The 19744-nt window shown below is 42.3% G+C and overlaps 1 protein-coding gene across 1 annotated transcript in view; it reads right to left on the reverse strand.

Annotated features, from left to right (window-relative positions):
• Positions 1 to 17596: 17596 nt before the first annotated feature.
• The window catches only part of LOC135699226 (acyl-CoA Delta-9 desaturase), a 79697-nt gene continuing 77549 nt past the window's right edge, over positions 17597 to 19744 (reverse strand). The window contains exons 4-6 of the mRNA XM_065219428.1: positions 18645 to 18981; positions 18394 to 18579; positions 17597 to 18336 (exon numbers count right to left, since the gene is read on the reverse strand). Of these exons, the coding sequence (XP_065075500.1) occupies positions 17949 to 18336; positions 18394 to 18579; positions 18645 to 18981 (911 nt within the window). The 3' untranslated portion in view covers positions 17597 to 17948. The remainder of the gene's footprint in view (positions 18337 to 18393; positions 18580 to 18644; positions 18982 to 19744) is intronic.

Raw genomic sequence — 19744 nt, forward strand, 5'->3', positions numbered from 1 at the left:
CGACCTTTGCTGGAGATAGTTACGGGTGATTTTCACAAGGTATGGTGGAAAGTTGGAGTTACAAAGCTTGTATATAAGTCCGTCGTGCCAGACATTGTCAAACGCCTTTTCGACGTCTAACAAGGCCATGGCTGTGGACTTGGATACAGCTTTGTTACTCCGGATGTTATTCATCACCCGCACTAGCTGATGATTGGTGGAATGCCCCTTACGGAACCCGAACTGTTCCGGAAGAAGAATGTCATGTTCCTCCACAAACTTGTTTAGTCGGCTGAGGATCAATTTTTCGAACAGCTTGCTCAGCGCTGAGAGCAGGCTAATCGGTCTGTAGCTTGACGGTAGTGAAGGGTCTTTCCCAGGTTTGCGGATCGGGATGATTTTTGCCACCTTCCAGATGCTTGGAAAGTAGTGCAGCTCCAAGCATCTGTTGAGGATGGCAGGCAGCAGCGAGTGCACCCTCGCGCTGAGATTTTTCAACTCTAGGTTGAATATTCCGTCAAACCCGGGAGCCTTCATGTTCGTACTGTGTTTCAGCGCTGAGCAAATTTGTTCCTCTGTAATCCGTTCTTCTGGAGGGACGGCACAAGGGGACGCATCTAACGTCTGGACGCACTGCACAACCTGGTTCTCGAGTGGACTTGGGATTGTAGAGCCAAGCAAATGCGACTGGGCAATGTGCTCCCCAATTGCATTGGCCTTCTCTTCGTTGGTGATAAGCCGTTCGTCATTGACTCTAAGTGGTGGAATGGGCTTGGGGTGAGACTTCAGCACCTTGGCAACCTTCCAGAATGGTCTGGAACGGTCGTCCAGGTTCTGAAAGAGCCGCCCGAAACTCTCGTTCCGGATTGAGACCATTCTGGAAGCGATCTGCCGATTCAGATCGACCATTTCGTATTTACGCTGAAACTGGCGTCTACGAACATTTCTGAGCCGAATCAAGAGTTTGGTGTGGGAATCAATTGCTTGAAACTTACCCCTCACAGGAACTCGTCGAACGCACTCTTCGTCAGCCACGGATATGGCTTGATGGAGACCCTCCAGGGCCCGGTCGATGTCATCCACTGTGTCGAGCGGTGGGTTGTCGTCGATGTGGCGGTCGACCACGCGTCGAAACTGGACCCAGTTGACTCGATGGTAGTCCTTCCGCTGGCACGGTGCAGGGGCCACGTTGTAGCCCAGCTCGGTCAGCACCGGTTGGTGGTCCGAACTCAGGTCGTTGACGGCAACCGGCTTGGCTAATCTGGTGTTTGCCAAGAACAGGTCCAGCGTCGATGGGTTGCCCGTCGGTGATGTGAAGGTTGGTTCGTCCGGAAACCAGACGGAATAGAGACCATGCTGGGAATGGTCGAATAGCAGGCGGCCGTTCTGGTTCTGCTGGTAGTTCCGCCAGGCCTCGTGCCGGGCGTTCAGGTCCCCTCCGATTACGAAGCGGGCATTGGTGCGGGTTATGATGGCAAGGTCGTTCTTGAACTGCTGTGCTGTACCATTGCTAACGGTACATTGCCGGGGGCAGTAGACAACGATGACACGGACGTTTCCGGTCGATGTTTCCACCTCAACGCCGACGGCCTCGATGATGGAAGTGCGGTAGTGGGGTAGGGTGCAGTACTTGATGCCTTTCTTGATGATGACCGCGACACCGCCCCCCTGGAGCTGGTGCGATCAAGCCGGACAATGCTGTGGTCGGGCAGCCAGAAGCTGTCACCGGTCTTGAGGTGGGTCTCGGTGAGAAGGCCCACGTCGATGTCGTGCTTGCGGAGGAAGTCTGCAAGCTCAATGTTTTTCGCCCCTACGGAGCGAGCGTTCCAGTTGGCGATCTTTATGGGTTCACGGTCCATAATTAGCGACGAAGGAGATGATAGCTTGGAGCTGTTGTGTTCTTGTTGCGCAGGTGCGCTTGATGATGATGGCCTGGGCCAACAGTGTGACGATCTCATCCGTTGACAGCGGAGAATCGTCTGTAGCTTCACCGGTTGTACCGGCCAATCCCGGAGCAGGGGGATCCGTCGATGGCCCGGAGGCTTGACCGGGTACTGCAGCGGCAGCCAACTGTTGGTTGAGCGGGAGCGGCGGCAACACTGGAATTGGCCGTGATTGGACCGGTGATAACGGAGGAAAGTTCTGCGCGTTGTTTTCTGGAACCTTCTTGCGACCGGGCTGGCTGTTGGACGAGGCCTTCTTCCGGATCTCAGCGTATTCGGCCCGCTTCGGACAGGCCTTACTCGTGGCCTTGTGGGCGGCACCGCAGTTGGCGCATGTGGGAGTGGCTTCCTCGATGCTGTCGCAGTTGTCGATCTTGTGGTTTTTGCCGCATTTGATGCAGCGGCTGGCCATGCGGCAATTCCTGGTGCCGTGCCCGAACAATAGGCAGTTCGAGCACTGAGTGACGCCACGGTGGGTGGGTTTATACCGCTCCCACTTCACTACGATGTGGAACAGTGTGCGTGTCGTCTGGAGATCCTTCACGGTTGTGGAGTTCTTCTCCAGATGGACCAGGTAGAGCTGGTCACGATACTTGATGGCCTTGCTGCGGGTCATCTTGTGAACTTCGACCGGCTTGAGGCCGTTCGCCTTAATCTCGTCCATTAAGGTGGTGGTGTCCATGTCGTGGAGCCCGCGCAGCACCACTTTCAGCGGCTTGGTGGCCTCGATGTCGTGGGAGAAGTACTCCAGCTTCATTCTGTCCAAGAGGGCCTGAACTGCGTTGACTTCAACGAGCTTAGGTACTTCATATTTATACCTGCTAACCTATCAAAATTCTCTAACCAATGAGATTCCGTTTACATACGGACTATCACGCTTCACGCTCACTCGATTCTACTCATTATTTATTCAACTCTAACTCTATCTACTACACTGAGTAGTGGCATCTTGCCAAGTCCGGCCAGAATAGGCAATCCACTTCAAGCTGCTTCAGAAAACGCTGTAGTCTCTTCTGTAGGCACTTCTTCTGGTAAATTTGCTGGTTAATGGTCCCAGAAGTATCGAAACGTTCCGCTTGAAAAGATCCACCACTTCCACATGTGTTTTAAGATCCGCTGGCTTTGAGAGTCTGCCACTTCTGGGTTTCCGGGCGACGGTAAGACTTTCCGTTTCAGAACGTCACCGTGGATTTCGACAAATTCAAAAATTTTGCTAACTCTCGAGCGTTTAAGACCGGGATTTTCGTTTTATGCGTGCACGGGAACAAATCCAATTCCATTTTCATGAATAAACAAATCATGAAATCAAAAAAATCTTATCATCCCATGAAATCATAACAATGATTCATTATTTCGTGGTGGAAATTCATGGTTTCATAACGCAGCGGTATTAAGATGGCCTACAAGCGTCGCCTGGCAAACCGTGTTCACCGCACTACAAAGGTATATCTTATACGCCTTTTGCCTTCCATTTTTTACAAGTACTGATAGTCTATTGGTCAAAGTATGGGTTTAAGGTTCGATGCCATTTATTTTTTAGATGTTTTGGTTTAAAAGCTAAAAGTTAAATTCATAAGTTTAGTTCATGATTTCAACTCGGATAATTCATGATTTCGGGAATCTTGGATGCGTTACGTAAAAATAGCTCATGAATGAATATTATTCATGGTGTATGTTGGGGCAGGTTCGTGATTTCCGTTAAAAATTTAACCAGCGGGAAAATCAAATGTGCACTGTAACTATGCTAAGTGGGGGTGTGAGCATCGGCTAACACTCCAGTTGATTATTGCACCGAACTTTTAGGTTTGCGACTAACCGCCACTAGGAGTCACTTCTTCTTTTGAAAGGAAACACTTTGCAACCTTGGATTTGGATTTATTAAACTATTAACTTGGGATACACTTTAGGTCTGGTTTTTTGGATGGCTCGTTTTGGAATAATTTATTACAAATAATTCAATTGACTCTTAACCTAATTTGCTACTACTACTAACGTAATTAATTTTAATTCTACTTATTTCCAGTACTACTACATTTGTATAGCACTCATTTGTAGTACCAGAATGGCGGGTTCGACGCGAATCTATAAAAAAGATTTGGAAACTGGTTGAGAACAAACAGTGTATTTTCATAACATGAAAATACGCTATACTCAAGAAATCATGAGCAATTTTTCTCATTTCGGAGATTGGATTTGTTCCCGTGTGCAGGATCGAATAACAACATGCTTACTTCGGTGAAGCCGTAATGTAAACAAATAAACTTTTCCTGACAACCAATGCCTACTGTGATTCTAAACCCGAGCAAAGCTGGAGATCAAAATTTGTTGTTACGATGTAACTTATTTTGAATACTCCAGTTGATCTCATTTTGGTTGACACAGCAAAAATGAGAGCAAACTTTACACTGTTGAATCAAACGGAAAACTAATCTTGCTTTCAATGAAATCAATTTGAATACTGATTTTGCATTCATAATGTTTAACTGAATACGGGCGTGGCGTAAATGGATAGTATCCATGCTTCTCACGCAGAAAGAGTTGAGCTCAAATCTCAACCCAGCCAAGTCATGAATGACCTAAAAACAAATAAACAATAATCGTTAGTTCAACGACAGATGAACTTAAATTAAATTTTAAACAAGACGTTTACAGCAAAACTTCAAGTCAAGTTTTGACTGCACAATGAAAGCACAATATGATATCAGACTTATATCGCGACAATTGAAATCAAAATGAGCTTTCATTATGAAAGGAACTGCAAACTTTAATATCGATTTGCTTTCATTTTGTTAACCGACTTTGCTCGGGTACACTCTTAGCTTGATTCAGTGAATTTATGAAAAAAAAAAATTACTCAAAAAATACCTAAATGGCAGTGTTTTTAATGTGTCTGAATTTTTTTGGTGTTCAACCTTTACTCAACCCACTTTGACAGCTCTTCAGCCTTAAATTGTGAAAGGAATTCAGAGCAACTTTTCAAATGGGATAGTTTTTAAAATCCTGAAATTACTAAAAATGTTATGTCTACCTAGAGTTATGAAAACATCCAGATCGTGAACGTACTCCCAACTTTAGGATGCTTTTCTTAGATCGGGACAGAATTTTGAATTGTTGTCCATGGATCTTTAAATGTGTTCTATGTTTCAGTTTACATAAAATAAAATGTTTAGCAGAATCTAAGACTTTCTAAATTTTCCAAGAAACCAGAACTTTTAAAATTCTTGGTATTTTAGAGTTTTACCATCGAAACTGGGGGGCACTATTTTTTAACTTCTGAAGTTGAGGCAATAGAAATAATTTTAAATTTTCATGCATGTAGTACGAATATTCCAAGTTTTCTACAGATCCATCCACTGATTCCAGAGTCTTTATTCAGGTCACAACTACAAATAATTCACAATTACAATTTTATTCTAGTATCACAACTGCAACCCCAATTGATTCTATTATCACAACTACCACTGTATTCGAACAAACCTCGAAGCTCTTGAGTAGGCTCAAAATCTTAGTCATTTTTTACGAACAATAATGCGTCTGGCCATCATCTTCTAATCAGTGAGATCACACACCGACTAGAAGATCAAGATGTGAAATGAACATTCATTGATGAACTTGAGCCACGAGCAGTGGATGTTCCGGAAGGTGGCAGCGTAGAAGAACAGTGGACGACCATCAAGAATGCCTTTATCGAGACAAGTGAGAACAATCTGAGCGAGCTGAGTATTCAGCGAAAAGGGTGGAACACTGATGACATCTGGCGGAAGATTGAAGAGCGTATAAAAGCAAAATCCGCGATAGAGCGGGTGGGAACTAGAGGAGTCAAGCCTATCAACGGTATTCGGCTCTAGAGAAGAAAGTCAAACACTCTTGCAGACGATACAAGCGACCGTGGGCTGACAAAAGGGAGTAAGCCGCAACAACTGGCGATATTCGCCTCCTCTACGATATCTCACAGCAACGACGAATCCGAAAGACGCGACTGGACCAACCCTATTGACCAGCTGAAACGAAAAGTTTCGACGTTCAATCAGCCATCAACATCTCTCTCATGGGATCACTCGCGTCAGCTCCGAGGCCCCATCGCTGCAGGAGATTGAAGCAGTAATCCAAAGTATGAAATCCTACATGGCTCCCGGGGTCGATCGCACATCAGCAGGGAAGCTCAAAGCTGACCCAATGCTATCCACCCAAATTTTTCATCAACAGGTGAGGATCTCGAAGAAGAGGGATCTGACTGTGTGCGACAACTGGCGAGGCATCATGTTACTGTTTGTTGTTCTGTGTTCTGTGCAAAGTTATCCTGGATCGAATACAGCAAAAGATTAATCAACGCGATTCTCTGGCTGCAGCAGGCAGGATTCCGTGCCAGCAGATCTTGTGTGGACCATATTGTCGCTCTTCGCATCATCCTGGAGAAGGTCAACGAATTCCAAGAGTCCCTCTATGTGGTATTCATTGACTACGAAAAAGCTTTCGACCGATTCAAACACGAGTTCCAGATAAAATCGTCAGCCTCATCAAAGCGCTGTACGAGGCAGAGAGTCCTGCATAACGGAACCTTGTCTGACCCTATCCGGGCAGGCGCATGTGTGAGGCAAGGATGCATGCTATCACCGCTATTGTTCCTCATCGTAATCAACGAGATCATAGTAGGTGTACTGAACCATGGGTGCTTTGGCAGCCTATCACTATGGAGCACCTCAACGACTTCGCTTTGGGTGATGGTGGTGCGGTATTAGCATGATGTTGTGTTGTGATATGCTAAGTAAGCTCAACGAGCTAGTCGAACGCTCCTCTGCGGTGGGTATAGTGGGACAAAATTCAAATTCCAGTTCCAGTATGATTTCCAGGGGCCTTCAGGGTCCTAGAATAACTGGGTAAAATTTCAGGTCGGTCGTTGGAACTATATTTTAGCGCCAGCGGTTTTAATTTTACATAGGATTTTCTATGGGAAAACTTACTTTTTCAATTAAAAATCTGGTAAGGTCACCCATTGTCCTCTTAAAATAAATCAACCCAACTTTTGCCTAGGAAATTTTACAAGGAAACTTTTCTTTCAGGACCGCAAAACGATCCGACGCTTGTGGAAAAAGTTATTTAGCCATTACTGATTGCTAACCAAACGAACTGCTCATTATTCTTTTTTTTCTAGCAGCACTGCCAGCTGCCGCCTGCTGCTGCCTGCGCGAGGCAGTCACGTTGTGTGGGAGTTCACTCAGCATGGAGGAAAGCCAATATCATGCACAAAGAATCTTCGATTTTGATGAAACTTTACACAGGTTTCCGGTATAGTACAACAATTATGTTTCACGGGGGTCATTTGGAAACAAGCGTGATTTTTCACAAGGGTGCAGTTGCTTTGGCGCACAATTTATTCAAACCTTATCAGTCGGCTTCATTTTTCGGTGGTCCTCCACAACTTGCAGTAGGTATTCGGGATTCTTGGTTACCGAGTTGTCGAGGTCGGAAACAAGCTTTACGGCCCTTTCCGCGACATCATTCACAACCCCAAGAGCTTGAATTCGCTGCTGCGCTGTTAAGTAGAAAAGAACCACCGTCAATTTCAATCATTTTAAAGCACTCTTTTTGTTCAACAAAATCGAAACAATGTTTATGAAAATATATCACTCTCTTTCGGTTGGTAACAGTGAATACATTTTCATGAACATGATACATCATCAAAAAATAACTTTGATCTTGATGATTTGTTATATTTACTTACCTCTCAGATAATCTTGATTTAAATCCCACTGTTCAGGGTTTTCACCGAGAAAATCGGTGGAGATGTACATTACAGTAAAAAACTCTCTTTTGAAGCCTCAGTAATAAAGTCCGAAAGGGTCGAATGGTCACTGATGTTAGTTGCTTTGACGGGAACTTTATCCTCGCTGAGTTTGCGTCGTTTTCCGGATTTTTCGATCGATTTTTTTGGTTCATTTAAAGCAACTACCATCTTTACCTTTTCGTCTATTTCTACTTTTGAATCGGAAAAAAGCAAGGGCCACGTTCCATATCCGATAAGTACCATATATGATTTTGAAAGACTTTCATGGCAATCAAAGCGTAATGTTGATCGTGAAAGTAGTGGAGATCTGCCCAGGCATGGAAAATCATTTGCATTAATTTCGTGCATTCATTTACATTCATTTCCCTGTAACTTTTTTCTTCAACAACATTCCGCAAAATGATGTAAGTAGCTTTTGTAGGTTTTGTTATAAGCTACAACTTTTGTTAATAAGTCAAATCAGTATCTCAGATGCATGACGAACCAGAGCGAACAGAAGCCACTAGTGTTTTTCAGTGAATGTATTTTACATTCACTGAAAAACAGTAACAAGATCTGCCCGCTCTAGTTCATGATGCATCAGAGATATAGATTTGAGTTATGAGCGATAGTTGTAGCTAAAAACAAAACCTACAAAAGCTTTATACATCATTTTGCGGAATGCTGTTGATGAAAAAAGATAGCAAATGAATGTAAATGAATGTATGAAATGAATGTAAATGATTTTCCATGCCTGGATCTGCCCAATTGCAATATTCCAGATCCACTCGAGGGGCCGAAAAAGAACTACTTAGACGATACCAATATCGAATGAAGCATTGCGATAGAAATAGAGCCAAAGTTGTGTAATGCTTCCAAAGAGACTGATCATCGAAGTTTTCGCTGCATATCCACTTCGTGTGATTACATTTCTATTAGATAAAACCAGTTCTTTCAAATGCTGCTGCAATATTCGGAGTTGTGATGTTTATTTTTTTAACTGGTGTACCTGTAAGTACAGAGAAAAGAGGAGAACCAACGTCGTTGAACATTTAAAAAGATAATGTCTTGGTGTCTTTGGGAAACCATCAACGTCAACAAGGCCAAATCGTTGGATGTCAACACGGACAACCCTTCCATCTCTACGGTACCGGGCAAGCAGTGGAGAAAGTCGAAATTTTCCAATATCTTGGCAGTCAGATGACGGGGCCAAGAACGACATAGATGCACGAATCAAGAAGGCTAGAGCTGCTTTTTGCAGTTTACGAAATGTATGGAGATCTAACGAGATAAGTCAACGTACCAAAATTCGAATTTTCAATTCAAACGTGAAATCTGTGTTGTTATACGCCAGCGAAACGTGGTGCATATCACTCAACAGAGAACACTCAAAAGCTGCAGGACTTCAACGACCAATGCCGATGTCATCAGAAACCGATATCAACAGAAATTCGAGAACGTTAGTGGAGGCCACACTCTACGAAGGGATTTTTTTTTCCTTGATTTGTTTTCCGTCGATCTTGTTTTCCGTGCTGAGCACCAATGCTACCGCTCCCACACCTGCACCCTACCTATCGACCCATCAAGTCTTGAACCGGGGACCAACGGCTATCCAGCATTTTACGAGCGCTTATGGCCGCCACAATCTGACTGAGTTTTTGGTAGGGAACATATGATTTGACGTTTGGGTTGTGTCGTTTGACGTGTAAACGTTCAAATTTGTTCAGAGATGTTATGCCTCAAAACATACCGGTGGCGCCGACTGGGATTGAACCCAGGCCTGCTGGGGTGAGAGGTTATCACGCTTACCACAATACCACCGGCGCCGGTCACTACGAAGGGATGGAAACTGCAATCTGCAATCGCGCGCTGGATTGGAACCCGGTAGCACATCGCAGCAGAGGCAGACCCAGGGGCTCATGGCGGTGGTGCCTCAACAAGGAAATAAAGGAAGTCGACAGGAATGTGACCCGGGCCCAGGTCAAGGTAAAAACGAGCAGTCGCCCAGGATGAAAATCGTTCACGTAGGCCCTACGCAACACTAGGGGCGTGCAGGATACATACAGTAAAAAAAATTAGTAGTCCCAACCCCAAGAATGACGAAATCTTTAAATTCCTCGAGTATCTAGGTTTCTGAAGTTCCGATAACCCTGGATTTAGGAGTTTTCAAAAAGTAAGATATTGCCACGCAGAACCTAGTAAGATGGGTGAATCTTCCATTCGCCGTTTACTGTTCATAGAACTGAAGTCCAATCCTTTTAAGTAGCTTAGTAACTTAGATTAGATCGATTGATTGTTATAATAATCTAGAAACAAAAATAATGCTTAAATAATTATCAAAAGTGGGTTACCTTCACCTTTAAAAATAATTATTGTTCACATCAGAAACATGCTAAACATTTTATTTTTAATAGTTGATATGGCCACTTGAATAAAAGGCACAAAATACAATTACAACAATTCAGTGCCAACATTTCAAAGGGGCGTAACTGCTTTTGTAAACAATGGCTTTAGCTGTCGATTTCTCGCATCTTAAAGCTCACTCTCTCAAAATAACAATGCTAGATGGTAGAGAAAATATTCCTCTACCTATTGGTGTCATTATTTTTCATAAGTGAGCTTTTATTTGCGAGATATCGTCGGCTAATGCCATTGTTTACTAATGCAATTACGCCCCTTTGAAATGTTGGCACTGAATTGCTGCATTTTCTTTGATAAGCTTTCTGCTAAATCCGCACCACAGAACTGTAAACATGTAAGAGAGGAAAGTTTTACTCAGTCAATGAGTGCCTACACTGAAAAATTGGATAAATCACATTTTGATTGAAAAGTAATCATTTTAACATTAACCCAGTTTAATCATGCTGACTTTCTAAAAACTAATCAAACTTGATTGAATTTTAATCTTCTATGGGTAAAATTTAATCATGTTCATGGTTGTTAGATATGATTAAAAGTGTGAAACCAAACGTCAAACTTATTTGTAACCTCGTTTGCGTTTATTTTGGCGGTGTCGATTCTGCTGTGCGAGTGCTGTGGTGTTTTTTGCAGTGATTCCGCCATTTCTCCAATTCAGTCGGCATCATTCAATCATTCGTTGAAGAAAAAATCCGGAGTTGTCCGGATTTCCATTCCTCATTGAATGATGTCGAAAGCGTGTGGAAAATTGCGGGATTCCGGAAGCGTGGTGTGAGTGGTTTGGGGAGAAACAGACGTCCGGAAACAGCAGGGGTGAATGAACCTGCCTCGAAGTGCCCAGTGACAAGGGTGGGTGGAAGCGAAAAGGATACTGTCATCAACCTCAATGCACCAGACCCGTAATTTAAGATTCAATTGCCATTCTAACACTACGCTATGCTCAGTGTAAAATTTGTATTTCTTCATCAAGGGGTCGTCTATTAATTATGTCACCCATTTAGGGGGAGGGGGGTTTTGAAAACTGTGACGATCCATACAAAAAAAAATTAAGGTTCATACAAAGAATGTGACAAAGGGGAGAGGGGGGGTTGAAAATGGGCCAAATTTGCGGGACATAATTAATGGACCATCCCCAAGAGTGATCTTATTTAAGGTCCACAATCGACCAAACACTACGTCCTACGGCATACTACGGTCGGGACTAGAACACAATATTTTAATTTTTTTAACTAAATTATGTGAATAATAGATTTCAGGAGTGATTTGAGATTTGGGCATAATTGCATTTGTAAACAAACACGTCAATCGCCGATTTCTCGCGAATAAATGCTCAATCTCAAAAACTAATCACATTATGAGGTAGATGAATGATTCCTCCATCATTTGGTATAGTTTGTTTATGAGATTGAGCTTCTATTCAAAATAAATCAGCAATTTACGTGTTTGTTTACAAAAGCAATTACGCCCAAATCTAAAATCACTCCGGATTTTACCTTCAATTTTCAAACATTACACAGAGCACATCACTGGCCTATAATGCTCCGTGACCCATACTGCCTCACCCTACCCTAGGGTGAATGTTAACAACTAAACTTAGTCATCTTCCCCTTTGGACCATTCGTTCACTGGACTCCTTATCTATTTTAACAGAATCTCACGCTTCTTATCCCTAGGCTATACCCGTTTTATGTGTGATGCTGATAATAATATAATCTCTGTTGATGTAAAGAGACTGAAAAATCATTTTCTTGTGACACATAATCTGAAATCATCGGTGGTTAATGCAACGCCTTTTACGTGCAAAGAGATTGGAACGGATGGACATCGTTGTAATGCTCAATATATGAAGTATCAAAACTTTCAAAAACATTTACTCACCTGTCATCCCAATCCTATGTGCCAAGTGGAAGATAGTTTTAATCATATTGCTGAAAATATCTTCCAAAATATTGAAGAAAAAACCCGAAATCGGGTTCTTTTTCAATATTTTGGAAGATATTTTCAGCAATATGATTAAAACTATCTATATAATTCAAATCACCGCCAACAATTGGCAACATTTCTGGACATGCGAGCGAATATATATCTACGTTGCGCTGCAATGTTGCTATCCCTGGGCTTCTTGATCCGAGTGCCTCCTATTTTTGTCGACAGTGTTATATAACAAGCAATTATATGAAGAATGGATTCATCGGTGTCTTTTTCGAACAAAGGTCCGTGCAGTCACACCAACGAGATGTGGAAAACGTCAATCGAATAAAAAAGTTAGAAGCAGAGAATAACCAAGGACAACTGAATTCAAGAGCAATTCGTAGAAAACGACACGGTCAGGTATAATTTATTTAAGTTAAAATGTATTACGTAGCATGAAACAGACGGATGGTACATAATCCTCATCGCTCACTCTGTTGTGGCCGGAAAGTGATAAGGATTTTGTACCATCCGTCTAATAGTCAAAATCTGAATTTGTTCTTACGCTCCTTAACCTTAACCGATAGATCACAATATTTGTTTTAGCAATAGGTTGAACTTTTATGCAGTGATAAAAACGAAATTTTCATTCAATAGAATTGGAATGCTATTGACCTTCCATTTTTACAAAAAAAGAAAAGAATTAAGATTATCTAGCCGAATTAAAATGAAAGTTCCAGAAAGGTATCTAATTCGATTAAAAGTAGCTTGGACTTGAACATGGACATTGACCTGAACTTGGACGTGGACTTGGACCTAGACGTACAATAATATAATAAAAGTTGTCCTTGATTTTGTAGTTCAGCATGATTGTTTAGCTTTGTCGATGAGATTTTTGGCATGAAGTTTAAGAATGGTAAAGCGTATACGAACAGGTCTCAAGAGAGACAATTAAATCTTCATTACTAAGATCAAATAGAGAGAAAACCGAGGAGAAAACAATGAACAAAAATAAAAGTTGAGATTTTAAACAGATAATCGCATCGCCAAAATCAAACACATACAAGAACTTAAAACTTAAAAATAGGAATAAATTGTTTGATGAGCATTTTAGTAGAATAATTGTATACCTTTTTACGTTGTTTTCTCCTTTGAATTAAAACTACCTTGTAGTAAAATTCAAAGGAGAAAACAACATAGACACGTATTAAAATAGATATATAAAGAAAAAAGATAGTTCTGGTTATGAACATCAAATGAATCAGCTTCCGAAACTTCCTGCGCCGGATTACTTCCAGCAGTTCCCAAAGCTATCTTTAAGGGTAATACGGACATGATTCGAACGAGCAGCATTGCATAGCAACAAACGCAATATAAAATGATTCAAACTTAATTTCTATATTATTAAAATTCAATTTTGCTGAAAATCTTGAAATTTAACCAAGAAATGATTAAATATTAGGTTACGAAATGAACTAGCCTACGGCTAAAAATCTCAAAAATAAAGTTAAAAAAAAATAAGATTAAATATTAATCATTAGCTATTATTTGCGATTTAATCAATTCAACATTGAAAAGTAAGCATTGCATGATTATTTCGAATTTATTCATGCATAATAACTGGCAAACTAATCTTAGTTCTGACTCAATAAGGCAAAGCGGGAAATTGCTTAGTTTTAAGCATTTTTGATTTAATTTATTTTTGAGTGTACATTTTTGCGAATTTGAGTGAAAACCACTCAATTTGAGCTCATCTCATCATCCGTGCGTTCAAGTTAATCCGAGTGGAGCTTTTCCGTCATAAATGATCTAGATGGCTTTGTAGGAACAAAATTTATTACTTTGCTAAGCCACAACGCTTTCTTGCATAACCAAAGGCGACTCACCTTAGCTCAACGAAGTGCATGAGCGTGCGGAAAGCACTTCCAACAGATTGCAGAGCATACCAGTCGAATCTAACGTTGCATATGGATTTTTGATCGTTGCGTCACGCTTTATTAATTTATAATCTTACTTAATTGATCAAAATGTGCTGCCCGAATGTAATATCCACACATGTTCACACGTGAATAAAATAAAATAAAACACGGTCCAATAAGCCTTCAGCAATCTGAGCAAATGAACAGCTTTTAATTTCCTGTTTAGAAGTTCAAGAAGACTGATCATTTTGGTCTTTTTGAAAAAATTCTCTTTAATTATTACCTTGAATATTGAGTCTGTTAACTCTCTACAACCCCAGCACATTTTCAAACTTTTGTTATTGTTTGTCAATATGTAGGATTTGATTTCATGGGAACATGGTCATAGGCATCAGTCATTTGCAAGTTAAGTTTGGATGTATTTTTATTCTGGATATTATTTTGTGTCCAACCAGACTCTGTGCACCCTCGGTAGTGTTGCTCTAAAATATAAGTATCAAGGCCGTTCGCAATGATGTTGTATTTTACAAGGACTGTGTCAATTTGAAACTAGAACAGAACCGCACCTCTAGCAATGCTAAGTTGCAGTTTCATTATTCGAGCACTATGTTGCACCAGATTTGCAACAGCTCGACTATTCTGTTTTATTTCTGAGCGAGATTGAAACACGAATGGAACTCTGTTTCAAATTTCTTTGGATGTATTTAGAGATGTTTCGAAGAGTTTCACAAAAACACTCTATGAACTTCATAGAGAACAGTAATGTTTATGGAACTTGATGATTACAAACATCTTTTAGAACTGTGCGTTGCGCTGATCGTGTTGCAGTTTTATTTTTGACAGTTTAAAATTATAGAATTGTCGAGTAGTTTAAAGCAATTTTGAAACTCAGCATTGCGAACGGCCTAACATTGCAAATCTGTCTCATTCAACTGAATCATCGAGTTGCAATACAATACCCGCAGGCATAGAGGGTCACAGACTGTTGTAAGGTACAACGGGGCAAGAGAGAATCCGGGGTAAGTGAGAACGGTGGATATAATTCTTCAGGACTTTCTAGGGTCGAACCCACCAGGTGAACTACAGTGCTACCAACCGGTGGAAACTAACGATTTTAAATTGGCTCACTACTTGACTAGCCTATTGGTCCCAAGCAAACCGATTAACGTACCCCATTCTGACTGAGACAGATTGTTATTTCCAGCACTTGAATAGTAACCCCCAGTTGTTGTGTTAGGTGGAGGTTGCTAAAATAGCTTTAGCAACGCGTTGGTGCGAGTGCTCTAAAATATCACTTAAACTGGGTTTCTTGTTCTAAGATAGTATTGAACACAAGCTTTCACATTCTTGGGTAAATCAGATTTTTGTCACACAAGACAAAATTTATCTCAGCTGATCACAGACTAAGCGAAAGTTTTATAGGCTATGATGATAATTACTCAAAAATAAACAATCTTCTTAACGTTTATAGTCTCCAGGAAAACGTCAATTTAAAAAATTTAAATTTAAAATGACATGACAGGCTGCCTAATGCGATCAATTAGGAAATGACTAAGGGGTTGGTCACTCTACACAGTGTGCCAAAATCAAACTTGGGCACACCCGGGCGCAGTCATTGGCGCTGTTTGGCACCCATGGTTACAATTTATATGATCTTTAAAGTTACTGGCAACACTGAACTTTTTCTGCGCCTGCGCAGTGTGCATGTGTCAAAATTTGTTATTGATATTGCCACAATATAATAAAATTATTTTCAAAACAACCGTGAATCTCCACCAAGTCTCGCCATGGATTCTCAAAATCGTTACACCCGTGACGGCAGTCGCATCCACATTTCCTCCCAGACGAAGAACAGCTGACAGCGGTATCTTGACCTGACCGAGGTTTCCGACCATGGCTACACGAACTAGCGATTCAGCTCCCACGGCTGCGGTTGCTTCCAATGCTGCTGCTGGTCCGTATTTTTTTTTCGAATTTTAGAGGAGAAGGAACAGCAGCAGCAACAACTGAAGCAGCAGCAGCATTGGAAGCAGCCGCAATCGTGGGAGCTGCATCGCTAATTCGTGTAGCCGTGGCCGACGCTGGAAATCTCGGGCCGGTCACGACAAGCGGTGCTTGAGTTTTAATCGGAAAGTCAACAACCAAACAAAAACTGTACCATCCGACCATAGATCAGTGCACGGTCTCTAACCTCACTTTTTGCTCCCTATCATTTTGCTTCTGAGTAAAAGAGATAGCAACGAATGGGAGCCAAAACAAACCACCCAAAACTGTCAAAACTTACGGGTGAGAGAAGAGTGCGGCAAATCTTCGTGAACTGATCAATTCGAACTGCTCGAATACATCCATGGCAGTGGCTGCTACACCAACCATTCCTTCGTCCAACATATAATATTGGAGGACCGTCTTGGCAAAATCTCAAATAGTTCAACAACTGCCTTTTTGCACTTCCAACTAACACAATAAGACATTATAATTACAAATCATAACATTAACTACACAGAAAAAGGATAATCCTTTCTTTTCTCAGAAAAAGAAGCTTCCGCTCTTTCAAAGTTAACGTGTTTTCGATGTTCTCGTTGCTCCACGCACCGTTCATCTTCTTGGAGGAGGAACGGGAATTCATAATGAACGGGAATTTTTGCATTTGTGATCGATCGCGCTGTGGTTGCATTTCATGATACGACATACGGGTGGGGTATTGAAGAAGTGATGCTGCGTTCGACTGGTTCGGTTCGGATGACGTCTCCCATGGCGGTATGCTCTTTGGTCTTCAGGAATATTATCCTGACAACATTTCCATACAGTCAGAACAGATTGAACAGCTTATCGGTGTTGGTTGTGTTGTTATCGAGTCCGTAGACCATCATCACCGCACCCTGTTGCTGTGCCGCTTGAATGAAGTAGGCTGGTCCGTTTCGGGTCAGCAGTGCGTTCTTCATCAGTCCGACGTGTGTTCCGGCCGGTGTTGGTTTCCAGTTTTCCGACGGATGTTCGGGCGGTGAAAAATTCGGTGCAAATCCGTTTCCTCCGCCGGCTACCAGAAGGGTTGGTTGACTAATGATTGACGTTCGTTTTACGGGGTCGGCCTTCCGCCGAAGATGGTAGGATCGTGTAGCAACGGAGCTCGTCCATTGCAGGCATCCTTGGAGAGACAGATGCATCCAGTGTGTAGTCCCAACTGGAGTCCGTGTGGTTTTTAAAAACATTGAAAAACAAAACAAAAACAAGAGCTGGTAAAATACCGGGTTGCCAAACAAGGCATTATTCACAAGCAAACACAAGTCAGTTCAATGACTTCTTGGCACTGCCGGTACAGCTGCGGCACACTGAGACGCACTGAGAAAAATGTTGGCGCAAACTAAGTGTGTAGAGCGACACCCCCTTGAAAATGACGTCTTGTTACAAGTTACCCTGATGGCTTTTGCAATACTGTAATGTCAATACTTAACTTTACACTGGCTGTTAAAAGTGCGGTCTCTGTATCTATTTACATTATACATTTTGTGATTCAATTGCAAGGTGGCAACGAAAAGAGCACCCAAGTTTTCAAATAAACATCATTAAAAAGATTGATTCAGTGCATGATTTGAGCATACATACATGAGTAATTTACTCCCGAAACTTTTCTTTCAACCAAGGAATCGAAAACTCTGCCAACATATTATTCATTAATTCTGCATTTATTCATTCTACATCGTTCGACACCTACACTACTGTATCCGTATGATTCTCTTAGTACTATGATTTCTTACATCACGCAAGAAGAAGAACTAAAGAATAAATTAAACAATTCACTTGAGCTACAGTTTCTTCCTCGTTGTGCGATTACTAGCAACTCCCCCCATTGGTTGGCATGCCTACGGCGCATCCCAGGTAGAACACTACTGGCTAGCTACACAAGAGAAATCCATCATCGATCAAAGGAAGTCCATAACATTGACCCAAATTAAATAACCTCCAGCAGTCCGTGAAACCGCACCTGGCTGTTTCCGTGTCTGGTGTTGCGCACTTCTAGTCCTTTTTGTTACTGACGGTCGCATCCCTTCGGTCGTCTTCGGCCATATCGTGATCGTCCCAACCCCACACGACATTCTCCTGTTCATGATCCAGATTGTTGATGAAGTCGACCATCTTCTCCCGGAGCCGTTCCTCGCTGTACGGGTGCGTTCCGTCACCCGTCCGCAGGACTCGCTTCTTGATCATGTCATCCGACACCGATTTCAGATCGTACGCCCAGCCGATCTTGGCGAAGAAATCGATCACCGCCGTCGTGAAGTTGGTGCTGTATTTGCCCAGCTCGGACGTCTTGTAGTCCCAGGGAAACACATGATGGTAGTTGTGCCAGCCCTCACCGACTGCGGCAATCCCCACGAATGTGTTGTTTGTTGGGGAAATTTTTCTACAAATAAAATGTTTAGTTGTTGTTTGGCATTGCGAGCTTAAATAAAATACCAACCTGTCGTAGGGCTTGGTTCCCCAAATGTGAGCCGCACTGTTCACCAACCAGGTTCCATTAAGCGAGAGCACGTAGCGGAAGATCGCCACAATGTACCACGAGTTGGAAAACGTCTCGCCCAAGTAGTTATAGGCCAAAAACGTTGGAATGACGAAGCAGAATACTGGCATCAGAACGGCATAATATCTGCGGGTGTGTGATTAAAGATTTGAGTGATCGCTACAGTTTTCGTTGAGATTGATAATACTCACTTCTTCTGGAAGATCACGATGGGATCCGAATCCAGGTCGGTCATGTCTACCATTTTACCCTTCTCCTTGACATCGGGATGTTTCTTCATCATCAGCCAGCCGATGTGGGAGAAGAAGAATCCACGCTTGGCGTTGTGCGGGTCGGCATCCGTGTCGGTAAACTTGTGGTGGACTCGATGATCCCGCACCCATTCGTAGATGCTGTTCTGGAAGGCCAACGTCTGCGAAATCATCAGTATTAGCCGCAGCGGCCACTTGGCCTTGTACGAACGGTGTGACCACAGTCGATGTGCTCCGGCCGTAATTCCAAACGCACCAAACATTCCCAAGATAAAGGCTGCAAAAAGTGAAAACAAGTTGGCAATTAAGAAGGGTTGTTTACTGCATCGAAACGGATTTTATCTCGAGAGCTGATCCATTCATTACGGTCGACAGTAGTTAAGGGCTTAATGTTTTGCGGTAACGGTCAGCAGTCTGATTTCCCAGATGAACACTTAACTATCATGTTTTTTGTGTGTCTAGCGTGGTTCTGCGTCTTGCTCTAATTACGTCTATCTCATTCTACTACAGTCCCCGTCAAGTGAAGCACTTTATAGAGGTAACAAAATTCACTGTACAGTAAGCACCGGTCAACAAATGGTATGTTAAATATCATATGATCGTAAATTATCAATTTGTTTCCTTAGCGTCCCAAGCATATCAATTAGTTGCCCAGTTTCCCAGCTGTCTGTCACTTGACAACAACTCGCGATTCTTTCTTCGATCAACAACCGATAGCAATGACGTTCGCGGGAAACAAAAAAAAAACATGATCCTGTCTGGAATACCGATGGGAGGGAACGTTCCACTACAGAGCTCTCGAAAATCCGACTGATTTCTCCACCCACCCATTCAAAAAAGACTCAAAATTAGGCAATTTCTATTCCGCTCTGTGCATCGAGGTATATTTTTAGCCAGTCGTTCTCCATCCAATCCCCACCCGGGTAAGAACGTGTCAATAGGAAGACGACGAATGGAAAATGCATTAAGTATCACGTGAGGATATTGGCAGAATAGCCACAACTTGCGTCAATCGATTTTATTTGCAGTGCGACACGTTC

The sequence above is a fragment of the Ochlerotatus camptorhynchus genome, unplaced genomic scaffold, assembly GCF_037179485.1.
Source record: "Ochlerotatus camptorhynchus isolate MF236.1 unplaced genomic scaffold, CSIRO-AGI_Acam_v1.1 ptg000104l, whole genome shotgun sequence".
NCBI lineage: Eukaryota > Metazoa > Arthropoda > Insecta > Diptera > Culicidae > Ochlerotatus > Ochlerotatus camptorhynchus.